The sequence below is a fragment of the Oncorhynchus masou genome, chromosome 31 (assembly GCF_036934945.1).
Source record: "Oncorhynchus masou masou isolate Uvic2021 chromosome 31, UVic_Omas_1.1, whole genome shotgun sequence".
NCBI classification, from domain to species: Eukaryota; Metazoa; Chordata; class Actinopteri; order Salmoniformes; family Salmonidae; genus Oncorhynchus; species Oncorhynchus masou.
This window is the reverse complement of record NC_088242.1, coordinates 68,264,579-68,280,975: the sequence shown is the minus strand read 5'-3', so window position 1 is coordinate 68,280,975 and position 16,397 is coordinate 68,264,579. Positions and strand designations below refer to the sequence as shown.

At 43.1% G+C, this 16,397-nt stretch overlaps 1 protein-coding gene across 10 annotated transcripts in view; it reads left to right on the top strand.

Annotated features, from left to right (window-relative positions):
* The first annotated feature begins 1,521 nt into the window (after positions 1-1,521).
* Positions 1,522-16,397, top strand: part of LOC135524321 (C2 domain-containing protein 5-like) — a 43,053-nt gene continuing 28,177 nt past the window's right edge. For all 10 annotated transcript variants that reach the window (XM_064951777.1, XM_064951775.1, XM_064951773.1 and 7 more), the window contains exons 1-7: positions 1,522-1,800; positions 6,767-6,875; positions 6,998-7,084; positions 7,238-7,409; positions 8,079-8,174; positions 8,275-8,430; positions 10,391-10,640. In XM_064951777.1, the coding sequence (XP_064807849.1) occupies positions 6,786-6,875; positions 6,998-7,084; positions 7,238-7,409; positions 8,079-8,174; positions 8,275-8,430; positions 10,391-10,640 (851 nt within the window). In that variant the 5' untranslated portion in view covers positions 1,522-1,800; positions 6,767-6,785. The remainder of the gene's footprint in view (positions 1,801-6,766; positions 6,876-6,997; positions 7,085-7,237; positions 7,410-8,078; positions 8,175-8,274; positions 8,431-10,390; positions 10,641-16,397) is intronic.

Below are 16,397 nucleotides of genomic sequence, written 5' to 3'. Positions count from 1 at the left end.
TTCAAGGATTTTTTCCCCCCACATTGTACAATAACAGTGAAGACATCAAAACTATGAAATAACATATATGGAATCGTGTAGTAACCAAAAAAGTGTCAAAAAAATCAAAATATATTTAATATTTTAGATTCTTCAAAGTAGCCGCCCTTTCCCTTGATGACAGCTTTGCACACTCTTGGCATTCTCTCAACCAGCTTCTTGAGGAATGCTTTTCCAACAGTCTTGAAGGAGTTCCCATATACGCTGAGCAAACGGGTGAATGTGGAGGCCAGGTCATCTGATGTAACACTCCATCACTCTCCTTCTTGATCAAATAGCGCTTACACAACCTGGAGGTGTCTTTTGGGTCATTGTCCTGTTGAAAAACATATGATAGTCCCACTAAGCGCATACCAGATGGGGTGGTGTATCACTGCAGAATGCTGTGGTAGCCATGCTGGATAAGTGTGCCTTTAATTCTAAATAAATCACTGACAGTGTCACCAGCAAAGCACCCCTGCACCATCCCACCTCCTCCTCCATGCTGCACGGTGGGAACCACAAATGTGGAGATCATCCATTCACCTACTCTGCATCTCACAAAGACACGGCAAAAATCTCAAATTCGGACTCCACAGATCAAAGGACAGATTTCCACCAGTCTAATGTCCATTGCTCGTGTTTCTTGGCTCAAGCAAGTCTCTTCTCCTAATTGGTGTCCTTTCGTAGTGGTTTCTTTGCAGCAATTCCACCATGAAGGCCTGATTCACACAGTCTCCTCTGAGCAATGGACATTAGATCTGTGGAAATCTGTCCTTTGGTCTGTCTGCCGTGTCTCCAAAGTCACATTGCTTTCACTCCTCTCTTGAATGGCAAAACCGGTTTGAATGGTCCGCTGGCTCCCAGCAGCAAGATTTTGATTGGATGGTGCAGGAGCAGATGCGTCAAAGTAGTGGCATGGGGTAGTGGGTTTTAGATTAGTTGGAAGTTGGAGTGTAAGGTTAGTTGGAAGTTTTTTTCTAATTATTTTTTTTCTCACCTTTTCCTATTTTGTGTCACAAAGTATTATCTATATATATAATAGTCAAATTGGGGGGGGGGTTAAATTCCAAAGAAGAAGAATAATGATGTCTGTTGTTGCTATGTCCATCACTGTTTTCAGACCAGGAAGGACACACTTTACCTTATGCTAGTTTGCAACATTGCAGAAAAAAAACGTAATTCTGTTTTGTCAGAAGTGTGCTCTACAGACAAAATCGATGGGGGTTTAATCTACGAGTTCCCTGCCATCCTCAACATTGATTAAAATAATCCTCAAACACTGTTACAGATTTGCCTCTGATTGGGGCCTCCAAATCACTAAATGCGCCCCTGTGTGTACAATTAATTATCAGGTAGAACAGACAACTAGTAGGCTGGTTGGTAAGAGTTGAATACCCCTGCCCGAGTGAGTAATCCCAACTCCATTTTTACTTTTGCAATATGAATAGTGGACTTTTATTGTGAAAAATTCCGAAACGCCGTGCCCCGGAACTACTTTTTAGTGTTAATGACGAGACGCTAGCATTTTCCATTCGTACAGTCCGGACGCTAACAGCAATGTGTATTTTTTTATTAGCTTAGCTAATTATCATTTTAACAGAAGTAACCCAGTTGTAGCAGTGAATTGTCATATAGCGTCGAATATTGAATATTAGCTACATCTACCCGGTCTTTGAGAGGATAACCTTCCTGTCATGTTTGGGAGAGAGGCGGAGGTCAGGCGCGCGGGCTGTCAACAATGTCCAGCTGAAAAAACGCTACTGGGTCCCCAACTTTCTTGTAAGTCATAGTCCTGGTAACGACACTCTGACGTCTAATGACATAGCTCGCCAACTTGCTTAATATGTTATCTACCTATGCTGTTTTTAACAGATATCAATTTTGTGGGGCGACCCGGTCGCACAGAAATGGCCATCTACGCATGTCACTGTCAACTGCAATGCCGTAACGCTAGCTAACTTGTAGCTAGCTACTGGTGGGCTGGACACATGAATATGTGTGCGATTTTTTTCCCTGATAAAAACTAGTTCATTGCATCCACCATGGAGCCCAGTTTCATAATATTACCATATGTCCCAGCTGCTTGCCATAGTTTGAAGTAATCATTGAAAAATGTGCATTATTTAGGGAATTTTTCACCCTATTTAGGGCATTGAGTTAATAAAGCTGCATACAAACATGGTCTCTTTTTTGCTTTCTTGAGTCAGGCAGGTGATTTCTGTGGGGGAGCCAGCGGAAAATACTTAGCGAAGGGGTTGGTAATTTTCTAGTTTTCTAGTTGCTCCTTGATTGGCTCAGTGTTCTGTCACTCAATGGGGAAACTACTTCACTTCACTGCAGTTGCCATACCAGGCAGTGATGCGGTCAGGATGCTGTTGATGGTGCAGCTGTAGACATTTTCTGAAGATCTGGGGACTCATGCCAAAATTGTGTCACTTTTCTTGCGTTCAGTGCAAGCAGAGTCAGGGTATATGCAGCACTTTGGGCCGCCTGGCTCGTTTCGAACTGTGTGAAGACCATTTCCTCCTAACAAAGACCGTAATTAATTTCCCTGAAGTTTACATAATTATGACATAACATTGAAGGTTGTGCAATGTAACAGCATTATTTAGACTTAGGGTTGCCGTTTGGTTTTCGAAATGATAGTTTCCGGATTTGACCAAATGAATGACATAAGGCTCGTATTTCCGTGTGTTTTATTATATTATAATTAAGTATATGATTTGATATTTGAGAGAGCAGTCTGACTGAGCGGTGATAGCAGGAGCAGGCTCGTAAGCATTCGTTTAAACAGCACTTTCCTGCGTTTGCCAGCAGCTCTTCGCAATGCTTGAAGCACAGCGCTGTTTGACTTCAAGCCTATCAACTCCTGAGATTAGGCTGGCAATGCTATAAGAACATCCAGTAGTCAAAGCTATATGAAATACAAATGGTATAGAGAAATGGTCGGTCATAATTCCTATAGTAACTACTAGAGGTCGACCGATTATGATTTTTTTAAACTGCGATACCGATTATTGGAGGACAAAAAAAGCCGATACCGATTAATCGGACGATTTAAAAAATAAAATTTAAAAAAAAAAAAAGTTGCACGATTGGATCCCCCGAGCTGACAAGGTAAAAATTTGCCTTGTTCCTATGCCATCATTGAAAATAAGAATGTGTTCTTAACTGACTTGCCTAGTTAAATAAAGATTAAATAAAGGTGTAAAAAAAAAAAATCTGATTGTTATGAACTTGAAATCGGCCCTAATTAATCGGCCATTCCGATTAATCCGTCGACCTCTAGTAACTACAACCTAAAACTTCTTAACTGGGAATATTGAAGACTCATGTTAAAAGGAACCACCAGCTTTCATATGTTCTGAGCAAGGAACTTTAAAAAAACGTTAGCTGTTTTACATGGCAGATATTGCACTTTTACTTTCTTCTCCAACACTGTGTTATTGCATTATTTTAACCAAATTGAACAGGTTCTATATGTTTTATTTATGTATTCTATTACCTTAAGTTAAAATAAGTGTTCATTCAGTATTGTTGTAATTGTCATTATAAAAAAAATATATATATGAGTTGCAGGGTCCTTATCCTAGTGATGCACTTCCTGGGCACTATGGTGTTGAACGCTGAGCTGTAGTCAATTAACAGCATTCTCCCATAGGTGTTCCTTTTGTCCAGGTGGGAAAGGGCAGTGTGGAGTGCAATTGAGATTATGTCATCTGTGGGTCTGTTGGGGTGGAATGAGAATTGGTGTGGGTCTAGCCTATCAGAGAGGGTGCTGTTGATGTAATTCATGACCAGCCTTTCAAAGCACTTCATGGCTACCTACGTGAGTGCTACAGGTTGGTAACCATTTAGGCAGATTACCTTCACTTCCTTGGGCACAGGGACTATGGCGGTCTGCTTGAAAGAAGTAGGTATTACAGACTCGGTCAGGGAGAGGTTAAAAATTTCAGTGAAGACACTTGCCAGTTGGCCAGGACATGCTCGGAGTACACGTCCTGGTAATCTGTGGCCACGTGGCTTTGTGAATGTTGACCTGTTTAAAGGTCTTGATCACATCGACTACTGAGTGCGTTATCACACAGTCGTCCAGAACAGCTGGTACTCTCGTGCATGCTTCAGTGTTGCTTGCCTTGAAGCGAGCATAATAGGCATTTAGCTTGTCTTGTAGGCTCGCGTCACTGGGCAGTTCGCGTCTGGCTTTCCCCTTGTAGTCCATAATAGTTTTCAAGCCCTGCCACATCCGACGAACGTCAGAGCTGGTGTAGTAGGATTCAATCTTAATACTGTATTGACACTCTGCTTGTTTTGTGGTTCGTCTGAGGATTTCTTATAAGCTTCCAGATTGGTGTCTCGCTCCTTGAAAGCGGCAGCTCTAGCCTTTAGCTCATTGCAGATGTTGCCTGTAATCCATGGCTTCTGTTTGGGATATGTACATACAGTCACTGAGGGGACGACGTCGTCATTGCACTTATTGTTGAAGCCGATGACTGAGGTGGTATACTCATCAATGCCATTGGATGAATCCCGGGAACATATTCCAGTCTGTGCTAGCAAAACAGTTCTGTAGCATAGCATCCACGTCATCTGACCACTTCCGTATTGTGAGAGTCACTGGTATTTCCTGTTTTAGCTTGTGAACAGGAATCAGGAGGATAGAATTATGGTTAGATTTGCCAAATGGAGAGCGGGAGAGAGCTTTGTATGCATATCTATGTGTGGAGTAAAGGTGGTCTAGAGTTTTTTTTTTTTCCCCTCTGGTTGTACATGTGAAATGCTGGTAAAACAGATTTAAATTTGCCTGCATTTACAGTCCCCGGCCACTAGGAGCACCTTCTGGATGAGCATTTTCTTGTTTGCTTATGGCCTTATAGAGTTGGTTGAGTGTGGTCTTAGTGCCAGCATCGGTCTGTGGTGGTAATTAGACGGCTACGAATAATATACACTGTTCAAAAAAATAAAGGGAACACTTAAACAACACAATGGAACTCCAAGTCAATCACACTTCTGTGAAATCAAACTGTCCACTTAGGAAGCAACACTGATTGACAATAAATTTCACATGTTGTTGTGCAAATGGAATAGACAACAGGTGGAAATTATAGGCAATTAGCAAGACACCCCCAATAAAGGAATGGTTCTGCAGGTGGTGACCAGACCACTTCTCAGTTCCTATGCTTCCTGGCCGATGTTTTGGTCACTTTTGAATGCTGGCGGTGCTTTCATTCTAGTGGTAGAATGAGAGGGAGTCTACAACCCACACAAGTGGCTCAGGTAGTACAGCTCATCCAGGATGGCACATCAATGCGAGCTGTGGCAAGAAGGTTTGCTGTGTCTGTCAGCGTAGTGTCCAGAGCATGGAGGCGCTACCAGGAGACAGGCCAGTACATCAGGAGACGTGGAGGAGGCCGTAGGAGGGCAACAACCCAGCAGCAGGACTGCTACCTCCGCCTTTGTGCAAGGATGAGCACTGCCAGAGCCCTGCAAAACGACCTCCAGCAGGCCACAAATGTGCATGTGTCTGCTCAAACGGTCAGAAACAGACTCCATGAGGGTGGTACGAGGGCCTGACGTCCACAGGTGGGGGTTGTGCTTACAGCTCAACACTGTGCAGGACGTTTTGGAATTTGCCAGAGAACACCAAGATTGGCAAATTCGCCACTGGCGCCCTGTGCTCTTCACAGATGAAAGCAGGTTCACACTGAGCACATGTGACAGACGTGACAGTCTGGAGACGCCGTGGAGAACGTTCCACCACAGACTGTCCAGGAGTTGGCGGGTGCTTTAGTCCAGGTCTGGGAGGAGATCCATCAGGAGACCATCCACCACCTCATCAGGAGCATGCCCAGGCGTTGTAGGGAGGTCATACAGGCACGTGGAGGCCACAGAACCTAGTGAGCCTCATTTGGACTTGTTTTAAGGACATTACACAAGTTGGATCACCCTGTAATGTGGTTTTCCACTTTAATTTTGAGTGTGACTCCAAATCCAGACCTCCATGGGTTGATACATTTGATTTCAATTGATATTTTTGGTGTGATTTTGTTGTCAGCACATTCAACTATGTAAAGAAAAAAGTATTTATTAAGAATATTTCATTCATTCAGATCTAGGATGTGTTATTTTAGTGTTCCCTTTATTTTTTTGAGCAGTGTAGATAGTGTGGTCTACACCTTATTGTAAGGTACTCTACCTCAGGTGTGCAATACCTCGAGACTTCTTTACTCCTTACTTTTCTATTTTTCGAGTTATTCCTACTCTTTAAATGTCAGCAACCTATGTCACCTGACCATGTGCCCATGTCAGGGCCAAACAGAACTGTCAGCATTATTAGCAGCACACCTGCAGTGTGACCTTAGGTTTGTTAGCTCATTAATGTATTCATCTTTTATCATGGTCTGATGAATACAGGTAAACAGTACATGTGTTGGCATTGTAATAATGGAAAAGATGGAGACCCGTGCACTGTCGTATTATTTTTTCGTTTTAAACTGAGGCTTGAATGCAAAATAAAGATGTTTATTAAAACATCTTGGTGCCCATCAAATCATAATGCATAAATGAAAGGATTTAAACATTTCTTCGACAGTGTGCAGGTCTCCATCTCTTCCAGTATTCTTATTTTGACTCCTACGCACCTGGAACAGACACTTCAGTAATAAGGATCTTAAGAGTGCAGGCGACCTCTTATTTAGGCATTATAATATTGAAATGATTTACCTTGTAATTATTGCATTTGCAGGTTAAGACAAACCTGAATCATGCCGGGGAAGCTGAAAGCTAAGATTGTGGCAGGGCGCCACTTACCTGTCATGGACAGAGCCAGCGACCTCACTGATGCCTTTGTAGAGGTGAGCATCCTGAAAAACATCAGGTCAAAGTAATCCTACAACCATTTTAACACGTACAGTATACACTGTGTTCCAGTGCTGCAGTCCTAGCCTTGTGGTGTTCTTCATTGATGTTCTTACAGGTCAAGTTTGGCAACACAACTTTCAAAACGGACGTCTTCCCCAAGTCACTTAACCCACAGTGGAACTCAGAGTGGTTCAAATTTGAGGTAAAATGTCTGGATATGGCTTCTTGACTTATTCTCTGTGAAATTAGTTGCAGGAGGTATTTGTGAATGGCATTGGATTACAGTGTAAATATGCTACAGTCAACATGATAGTCCTGTATCCTTGTTTCCTCAACTTTGTCACCCTTCCTGTAGGTGGATGATGAGGACTTGCAGGATGAGCCGTTACAAATCACAGTGTTGGACCATGACACTTACAGTGCCAACGATGCAATAGGGAAGGTCTACATTGACATCGACCCTCTGCTCTCCTGCGAGGCTGCTACTGTCATTTCTGGATGGTTACCCATCTACGACACTATACACGGTGCGTTTTTTTTATAGGGTCTTTCTATTTGATTTCAATCACTTTTTGATGTATTTTCCATGGTCAGAAAGTGACTTTTCTTTCACCTCATTGCCAAAACATTCAGAAGATGGAGGTGCTCTAAGTTGACCCATTTTGTTTGCACACCCCACCATACCATGAGGCATCCAGTTCTTCATCACTGGAACAGTTTTACAGATGAGTTTGATATCATTTAAAAGCTTATACATAAAAAAAAAAAGCTTGTATGGAAAGTTTCATTTAAGTCAAGAAGTCATCACAGGGAATTCTACAAGATTATTCCATTTGACTATCTACCATGCTATACACGGAGTCTGTTATATAGTACCCCATCTGACACTAATGATGTCAGTCATATACTTCCCCATCAAAAGGTGCATGGCTGCAGTGGGACTTGTTAGATATAGAGCCAGGCCTCTAAAGGAACACACAGTGTTCTCTGTGTAACAGCCTGTAAATGCATGTTGTTGCTCTCTGCTGCCTTACTAAAAGCTGTTCTTTAACTGTGTCTGTTGGGTCATGATGATGTAGTTCCTGTCTTCCTGGTGTCAGAGGAGACAGTAACGAGTTATTGAAGAGTTGGGGTTTCTAGGGTTAGGTGCTGTCTCTGACTGGTAGTAATGTTTCTGTTGATCTCCTCTCTTGCAGGTATCAGAGGGGAGATTAATGTTCTGGTGAAGGTGGACCTCTTCAATGACCTGAACCGCTTCAGACAGTCCTCTTGTGGTGTCAAATTCTTCTGCAGTGAGTCTGGTTCGCTATGTGGCTGTACTATAGTAGAGATGAGGTCTAGTCACAAGAAATTACGATAATGTGTGTGTTTATGCACGTCTCTGTGTGTTAGCAACGTCCATCCCGAGGTGTTACCGCGTGGCGCTGGTCCATGGCTTTGTTGAGGAGCTGGTGGTGAACGAGGACCCAGAGTACCAGTGGATTGACCGCATCAGAACCCCCAGAGCTTCAAACGAGGCCCGGCAGAGACTCATCTCTCTCATGTCTGGTACATAACACCACTATCAAACACTCTATATATACACTCCCCTATGTTTTTATTTGTTCAGTGAAGTGAAAATGTTTAATTGGTCTCTATACTCCAGCATTTTGAAAATTAGATCAAATGTTTTATGAGGTGTCAGTACAGGAGTGTCACCCTTATATTTGAGGATATTTTCGTGTCTTCAGAAGGTTTTCATACACCTTGGCTTATTCCACATTTTGTTGTTACAGCCTGAATTCAAAATAGATTACATTTATATTTTCTCATCCATCTACACATAATACCCCACAATGCCCAAGTGAAAACGTGTTTTTAGAACTTAGCTAATTTATTTAAAATCCTGTTTCTATTGATCATCCTTGATTATCCTACAACTTGGAGTCCACTTGTGGTAAATTCAATTGATTGGACATGATTTGGAAAGGCACACATCTTCCAGAAGGACAACAGCAGCACTCCACCGATCAGGCCTTTGTGGTAGAGTGGCTAGACGGAAGCCACTCCTCAGCAGAATGCACATGACGGCCTGCTTGGAGTTTGCCAAAAGGCACCTAAACGATTCTCTGGTCTGATGAAACAAAGGTTGAACTCTTTGGCCTGAATGCCAAGCGTTACGTCTGGAGGAAACCTGGCACCATCCCTATGGTGATGCATGGTGGTGGAAGCATTATGCTGCACCATTGAGGTGTACCTTGAAAGCAGGCATAAAGAGGTGTACCTTGAGCTGCACCATTGAGAGCATCTTGATTGGCTGGATCACTAATTGTTATGGCAACTGCACCACCCTCGATCGCATCGCTCTACAGAGGGTGTTGCGGACAGCCCAGTACAGCCCAGGGCCGAGTTCCCTGCCATCCATGACCTCTATATCAAGCGGTGTGAAAGTAAGGCCTGGAAAATCTTTAACGACTTCAGCCACCCAAGTCATAGACTGTTACTCTGCCTCCGCAAGGCAAGCGTTACCGGTGGATCAAGTCTGACACCAAACAGGCTCCTGAACAGGCTCCTGAACATCCCCAAGCCATAAGACTGCTAAAAAGTTAACTAAATGTTTACACTGATTATTGGCGTTGACACTTGTGTGTTAGTGTCTCTATGCAAACTCGCATGACTCTACTCACTCACGCACGCATACGCTCCTGATGCTCTCACATAAGATGCTTGCACATTTATACTGACTCTACACACACTCACGTACAATCATCATATACACTGCTGCTACTCTGTTTATCATATGTCCTGATGCATAGTCACCTTACCCCTATACGTATTACATCAAAACCCAGGGAACATTCAAAGGCCGTTATGAAGGCTACAACCTTCCAACTGTTGTAAGGGATATTACAGGTGCACAAGCAGGACACAGTCCCTACACATTGCATTGGAGCAAAAACAATCTGAGTTTTGTGTGATGTAGGCTAATCTTTGAAGTTGCTTCCATATTGTATCCATTAGTCAGAGTTTCTGAAAAAGAACACTACTACTTTGACTGCCTGTCTGCATCCTGCTTAGCCAATGTTTGCAATGTTGATTAAAACATAACTAGACTGCGCGTCTGTCTTCTTGTGTTCAATATGCTGTCTAGATAGCTGCATGTATCTCCCCACTTGAGTTTTGCATTGAGGCAAAAAACAATCAGCGAGTTTGTACGAACATGTTCATATTTTTTGTGTACAACATGTAGCCCAACTCCCGTCTTGAAAAAGGACCATGGAATTGCACATATGCTTAATAGCCTACTGAAGCATGGAAGTTTGACGGGCTACACCAGACAAAGGCGTTCATTGCCGGTCAAGGACAGGGAAGCGGCAGCGGAGCACTGAGCAGCAGCTACGTTAAAAAAATCCTTTGCAAGAACAGAAATCTCTGTATCCTTAGCCACGGCAAATCAGGTTTCCAGAAAATCCAGAACCTCAGCCACTCCGTTAAATTAAACCTTCTCGTCTTCTGTGTTTGTGTGTAGGTGAGCTGCAGAGGAAGATAGGTCTGAAAGTGTTGGAGATGGGTGGTAATGCGGTGGTGGGGTACCTGCAGTGCTTTGATCTGGAGGGAGAGTCAGGTCTGGTGGTCCGAGCCATCGGCACCGCCTGCACTCTGGACAAACTCAGCCCTGGGACTGCTCCCAACACTACCACACACACCAACACACACACACTCCCCAACACCGCCCCCACATCCAATGCCTGCAACTCTCCTTCCAAGGACAGCAAAGAGTGAGTATTGAGTAATCGCATGAACATGGAGCCTGTGTGTGCATGCAAGAGAAGGAGAGAGAGTATCTGTCTCCTGCCATTGTACTGACTCCTGTTTGTGTTTTTGGGGCTCTCAACATTTTTGGTCTATTTTAGGGCTGGGCGGTATACTGCATTTTACTATAATGGTATTTCAATACTTGTGTTGTTAAATGTGATAGGGAAATCTGGGGCTTGTAATGTCAGTTTTTATAGTTTGCTCCGTTTGCTACTTGAGTTGTCTTTCTCCTATCGTCCAGCTGCGTGCCGCTTTCCAAACCAAGCCCTGACCCCTGTCACACAAGGAAAGAGCAGTTGTTTGACCACTGAGTCACAAACACTTTTTTGCTGTTCAGTCTGCATGGTCAGATAGATGCAACAAGATGTTGGTGACATGCTACTTTCCACAAGCGTTCTATAAGTAAACTATTAGTTTGTGTATCTTACTGTCTGCTAGTTTGTAATTTCTTAGGAAGTTTGCCGCTAATGCTAATCACAAGTTAGTTGGCTAGCTACCTTGCTAAATGTACTCAGAGCAAGCATGTTGTTTGTGCAACGGTGTATTCTAAATTAAAGAAGAATAAGCAAAGCATAAATATGTTAGCTAGCTTGCTACATGAGGTAAGAAACCATGTAATGTAACATTACAATTATGGTCATCTGTCAATAATTCCTCCCTGGCTTATTCATTCGTTCAAACAACTATGTACTCATTGTGCTTCCCACTATATTCCAACTATTTAATTAGAATAATAATTATATTTCCATGATTCCAACAGTTCACCAATTAACTAGGCCTAGATTCTTTGCCCGTATCATGCTGCCTTGCATGGCACAGTGTGGAAATGCTGAAATTAATGTTTTTTAGTTTGAAGTTGGATTTAACAGTATAAAACAGAGTGGAGAAAGCCCCATTGAAATCACTTAATTTGTGTTGCCACCCTAATGTCATTAACCACTCATCAAGCATATAAAGTTATTTTGTTATTCAAAAACATAAAATACAGTCATGCCATAAAATAAATTGGAAAAAATATTGTGATATGATATTTTGGCTGTATTGCCCAGCCCTAGTGTTTGTGTATTATAAGCATGTGACATGGCTACATTCCTTATCTGGGACATACACACAGCCCCCCTCCCTGTACAGCCTCCCTCTCTCTCTCTCTCTCTAGTGACTTCTAGATGAGTTATATGTCTGAGGGCTGTGCATGAGCTTGTTACTGCTAGTGCACGGTCAGAGAGGAATGGAAAAGGGGAGGGAGGGAGGGAGGGAGGGATGGATGAAAGGAGGTAGGGTGGGTGTCCGATGCAAGCATTTTCTTTAGCTACAGCATGTAGGTGCATGTTAAAATGCAAAAGGAGGGGGTAGAGAACCTCATATTTTGTCTTGTCTTTTGTTGTACTCTATTTTTCTTTGCTGCAATGTTGTGGTGTGTTATGTTTCTCTTCTTCTCTACCTTTGCTGCACACGGATTGGCTCTTCTCTTGCTGTGTGCGTTTGGATTCGTCCACTCTGTCCGTCTCTGCGTGGTGAATGGTTCAGGTCTCCCCTGGCCCACGGATGTCGCTCCACCCACAACAGCCCTGTCCACTCAACCTGCAGCTCTCAGAGACTGTCCCACTCCCAGAACTTCTCTGTCTCTGTCCCTACTCTGGTCTTCACTGGTACGGACAGAGAAAAAGAGGGAGAGTGAAGGAGGGAGGGAAAGAGGAAGGCTGATCGTTACTGGTTCAGAGTGAGAGAGAGAGAAGGGGATTGATGGAGAGAAATATTGTCCCAGAACTTCTGTGTTCCTACATGGGTCTTCACTGGTACATAGAGAGGGAGGGAGAGATTATTAAAGAGAGGGAGGGAGACAGAGGTGAAGGGGGGTGGAAAGGGAAAGCCAGAGCAAAGGACAGAGAAACGAGAGATAATTACCACCCCCTTCCTAAAAAAAAAAGTAACAAGGAGAACCCCTTCTTCCTTGCCATTAGATGAGAAGATGGTGACATCCACAGCCCCAAACTCTTCCTGTCGCCCTCAGCCAATCATAGAGCCCCTACAGGCAGAGCCACACCCACTGTTGTACATTAGATACCCACCCAAGCAGATCCATCCCTTCCACCTGTCCTCAGCACCTGTCTTAGTCCAGTTTTAGTTTAGTCAACTTTATTTGTCTCCAAGGCGCAGTCACTCAGAAGCCTGTTGTGCTCAATTCCATTTCAATTCAGTCTATTCTGGAGGTGAATTGAAAATTCCACTACAAGAAACTGCTCATTCCTTTGGTGTTGTGTTGGTATGGCCCATGGTGTGTGTGTTTCTGCCGTGCTTTCCTCCTCAGTTGGATATACAGTATCTGTGTATCTGTTTACCAGTGTTTTCCTTAGGATTTTTTTCAGCAGCGGTGGTAAAGTTTTTTTCTGGATCAAAATGGTGCTTAAATTGTGGGTGTTGTGAAAGTGTGTTAGTGGGTGTGACCAATGGTGCGGTCTCCGACCCAAGATTTTAGAAGCCCTCTTGGCCGCAGAGACAAACTGTTGCCGTTTTAAAGCAGATTTCCTGCAATTCTACACATTTTGCAATGGCTTATGCAGTGTTCTTATGCTGAGTCACTTAAACATTATAACTAAATCAATGGGGGCCCCATGCCATGTAAATTTGGAAATTTAGTTTCTCCCTGACTGTTAGTTCTGAAAGATAATCTTATATATAAAAACATATACTGAACAAAAATATCAACAAGGCCTCCCGAGTGGTGCAGTGGTCTAAGGCACTGCATCACAGTGCTAGCTGTGCCACTAGAGATTCTGGGTTCGAATCCAGGCTCTGTCGCAGCCGGACGTGACCGGGAGACCCATGGGCCGGTGCACAATTGACTAGGGGAGGGTTTGGCCTGCAGGGATGTCCTTGTCCCCTCGCGCACTAGCGACTCCTGTGGCGGACCGGGCGCGGACACGGTCGCCAGGTGCACAGTGTTTCCTCCGACACATTGGTGCGGCTGGCTTCCAGGTTAAGTGGGCGTTGTGTCAAGAAGCAGTGTGGTTGGGTTGTGTTTCGGAAGACGCACGGCTCTCGACATTTGCCTCTCCTGAGTCCGTACGGGAGTTGCAGCGATGAGACAAGACTGTAACTACCAATTGGATACCACACAATTGGGGAGAAAAAGGGCAACAAAACAAATGGGGGGAAAAAATATCAACGCTACATGTAAAGTGTTGGTCCCGTGTTTCATCAGCTGAAATAAAAGATCACAGAAATGTTCCATATGCACAAAAAGCTTATCTCTCACATTTTGTGCACCAATTTGTATACATCCCTGTTAGTGAGCAATTCTCCTTTGCCAAGATAATCCATCCACCTGAAAGGTGTGGAATATCAAGAAAGGCATGCTCATTACACAGGTGAACCTTGAGCTGGGGACAATAAAAGGCCACTCTAAAATGTTTAGTTTTGTCACACAACACAATGCCACAAATGTCTAAAGTTTTGAGGGAGCTTATTATGGCATGTTCACTGCAGGAATGTCCACCAGAGCTGTTGCCAGAGAATTGGATGTTCGTTTTAGAGATTTTGGCAGTACATCCAACTGGCCTCCATAGACCAAGTGAAACTAGCCCAGGACCTCTACATCATGCTTCTTCACCTGAGGGATTGTCTGAGACCAGCCACCTGGACAGTTGATGAAATTGTGGATTTGTACAACTAAAGAATTTCTGCACAAACTGTCAAAAACAGTCTCAGGGAAGCTCATCTGCGTGCTTTTCCTCCTCACCATGGTCTTGACCCAACTGCAGTTCGGCATCGTAACAGACTTCAGTGGGCAAATGATTCAATGGCAACTGGCAACTGAATCCCGGTTTCAACTGTATTGTTGTGTGGGTGAGCGGTTTGCTGATGTGAACAGAATGCCCCATGGTGGCGGTGGGGTTATGGTATGGGCAGGCATTGAGCATGTTTGGGATGCTCTGGATCGACTCGAACGATGGCATGTTCCAGTTTCCGTCAATATACAGCAACTTTGCACAGCCATTGAAGAGGAGTGGGACAACATTCCACAGGCCACAATCAACAACCTGATCAACTCTATGTGAAGGAGATGTCGCACTGCATGAGGCAAATGGTGGTCAAACCAGATACTGACTGGTTTTCTGATCCACGCCCCTACGTTTTTAAAATGTATTTTTTCACCAACAGGTTTATCTATATTCCCATCTAGAAGAAAAAGAAACGCAAACCTATGAAGATGAGGTGCTGGCTAGCGGAATAGAAAACTTGAAAATAAAAGAGAGCCGCACACTCTAGGAGCTCAGATGCAAAAATTTAATTACCAATGTTTCGACAGCCAAGCTGTCTTCATCAGGGTATATCTATATTCCCAGCCATCAAATTTGATTGGTTTCATACACATAGGTTAGCAATGTTTTTTTCTTCCTAAGGGGTGGATTAGCTTAATATTGCAGAAAGAATGTTGCTTCCATCAATGTAATTGTCTGCATCATTTCCAATCTCCCATATATTTTTCTGGTAAATATATATATCCATACACACATGCATACATATACACATATATACATACATACTTTTTTAAAGACTATACCTTTATTATTATTATTACCCGCAAACCCTACCACCGATCCCCCAATTGGAGTAAACTAATAAACACTTCTGCTTTTACCTTCAATTTAAACATCTTATACACATTTTACAGACAGTCTACTTTACAATAGTTCTCTCTTGTTTGTTCTTAGTCCTTCCTCTATTTCCATCCAGTTTGATTTCTATTTGTAACCGTGCTATTTCACAAAATTTCCTAACCTATATACATTTTACAGATCCTGTATGTTTTACAATGTTTATCTTGTTATTAGTCCCACACTTTAGCTCCATTCAACCCCTCCCATCTATCTCTCAACATCAGCTATTTCAGGTTTCTATTTGCCTTATCTGGTTTTAGTCATTTAAGTTTACACTGAAAAGTAAACATATATATATATATATATATATATATATATATATATATATATACACACACACACACACAGAGATTCAAAAGTTTGTACACACCTACCCATTCAAGGGTTTTCCTTTATTTTTTAAACTATTTTCCATATTGTAGAATAATAGTGGAGACATCAAAACAGTGAAATAACACCAATGGAGTCATGTAATCACCAAAAAGTGTTATACAAATCAAAATATATTTTAGAATCTTCAAAGTAGCCACCCTTTGCCTTGATCCAGGCTGTATCACCACCGGCCAGGATTGGGAGCCCCATAGGAGGGCATTCTTTCAACCAGCTTCACCTGGAATGCTTTTCCCACAGTCTTGAAGGAGTTCCCACATATGTTTTCCCTTGTCACTCATTCCAAACCATCTCAATTGGGTTGAGATCGGATGATTGTGGAGGCCAGGTCATCTGATGCAGCACTCCATCACTCCCCTTCTTGGTCAAATTTCCCTTACACAGCCTGGAGGTGTGTTGGGTCATTGTATGTTGAAAACAAATGGAAGTCCCACTAAGCACATACCAGATGGGAAGGCAAATCGCTGCAGAATGCTGTGGTAGCCATGCTGGTTAAGTGTGCCTTGAATTCTAAATAAATCACTGACAGTGTCACCAGCAAAGCACCATCACACCTCCTCCCCCCATGCATTACAGTGGATACACGCATGCGGAGATCTTCCGTTCACCTACTCTGTCTCACCAAGACACGGCGGTTGGAACCCGAAGTCCAAATTTGAGATTTTTCGG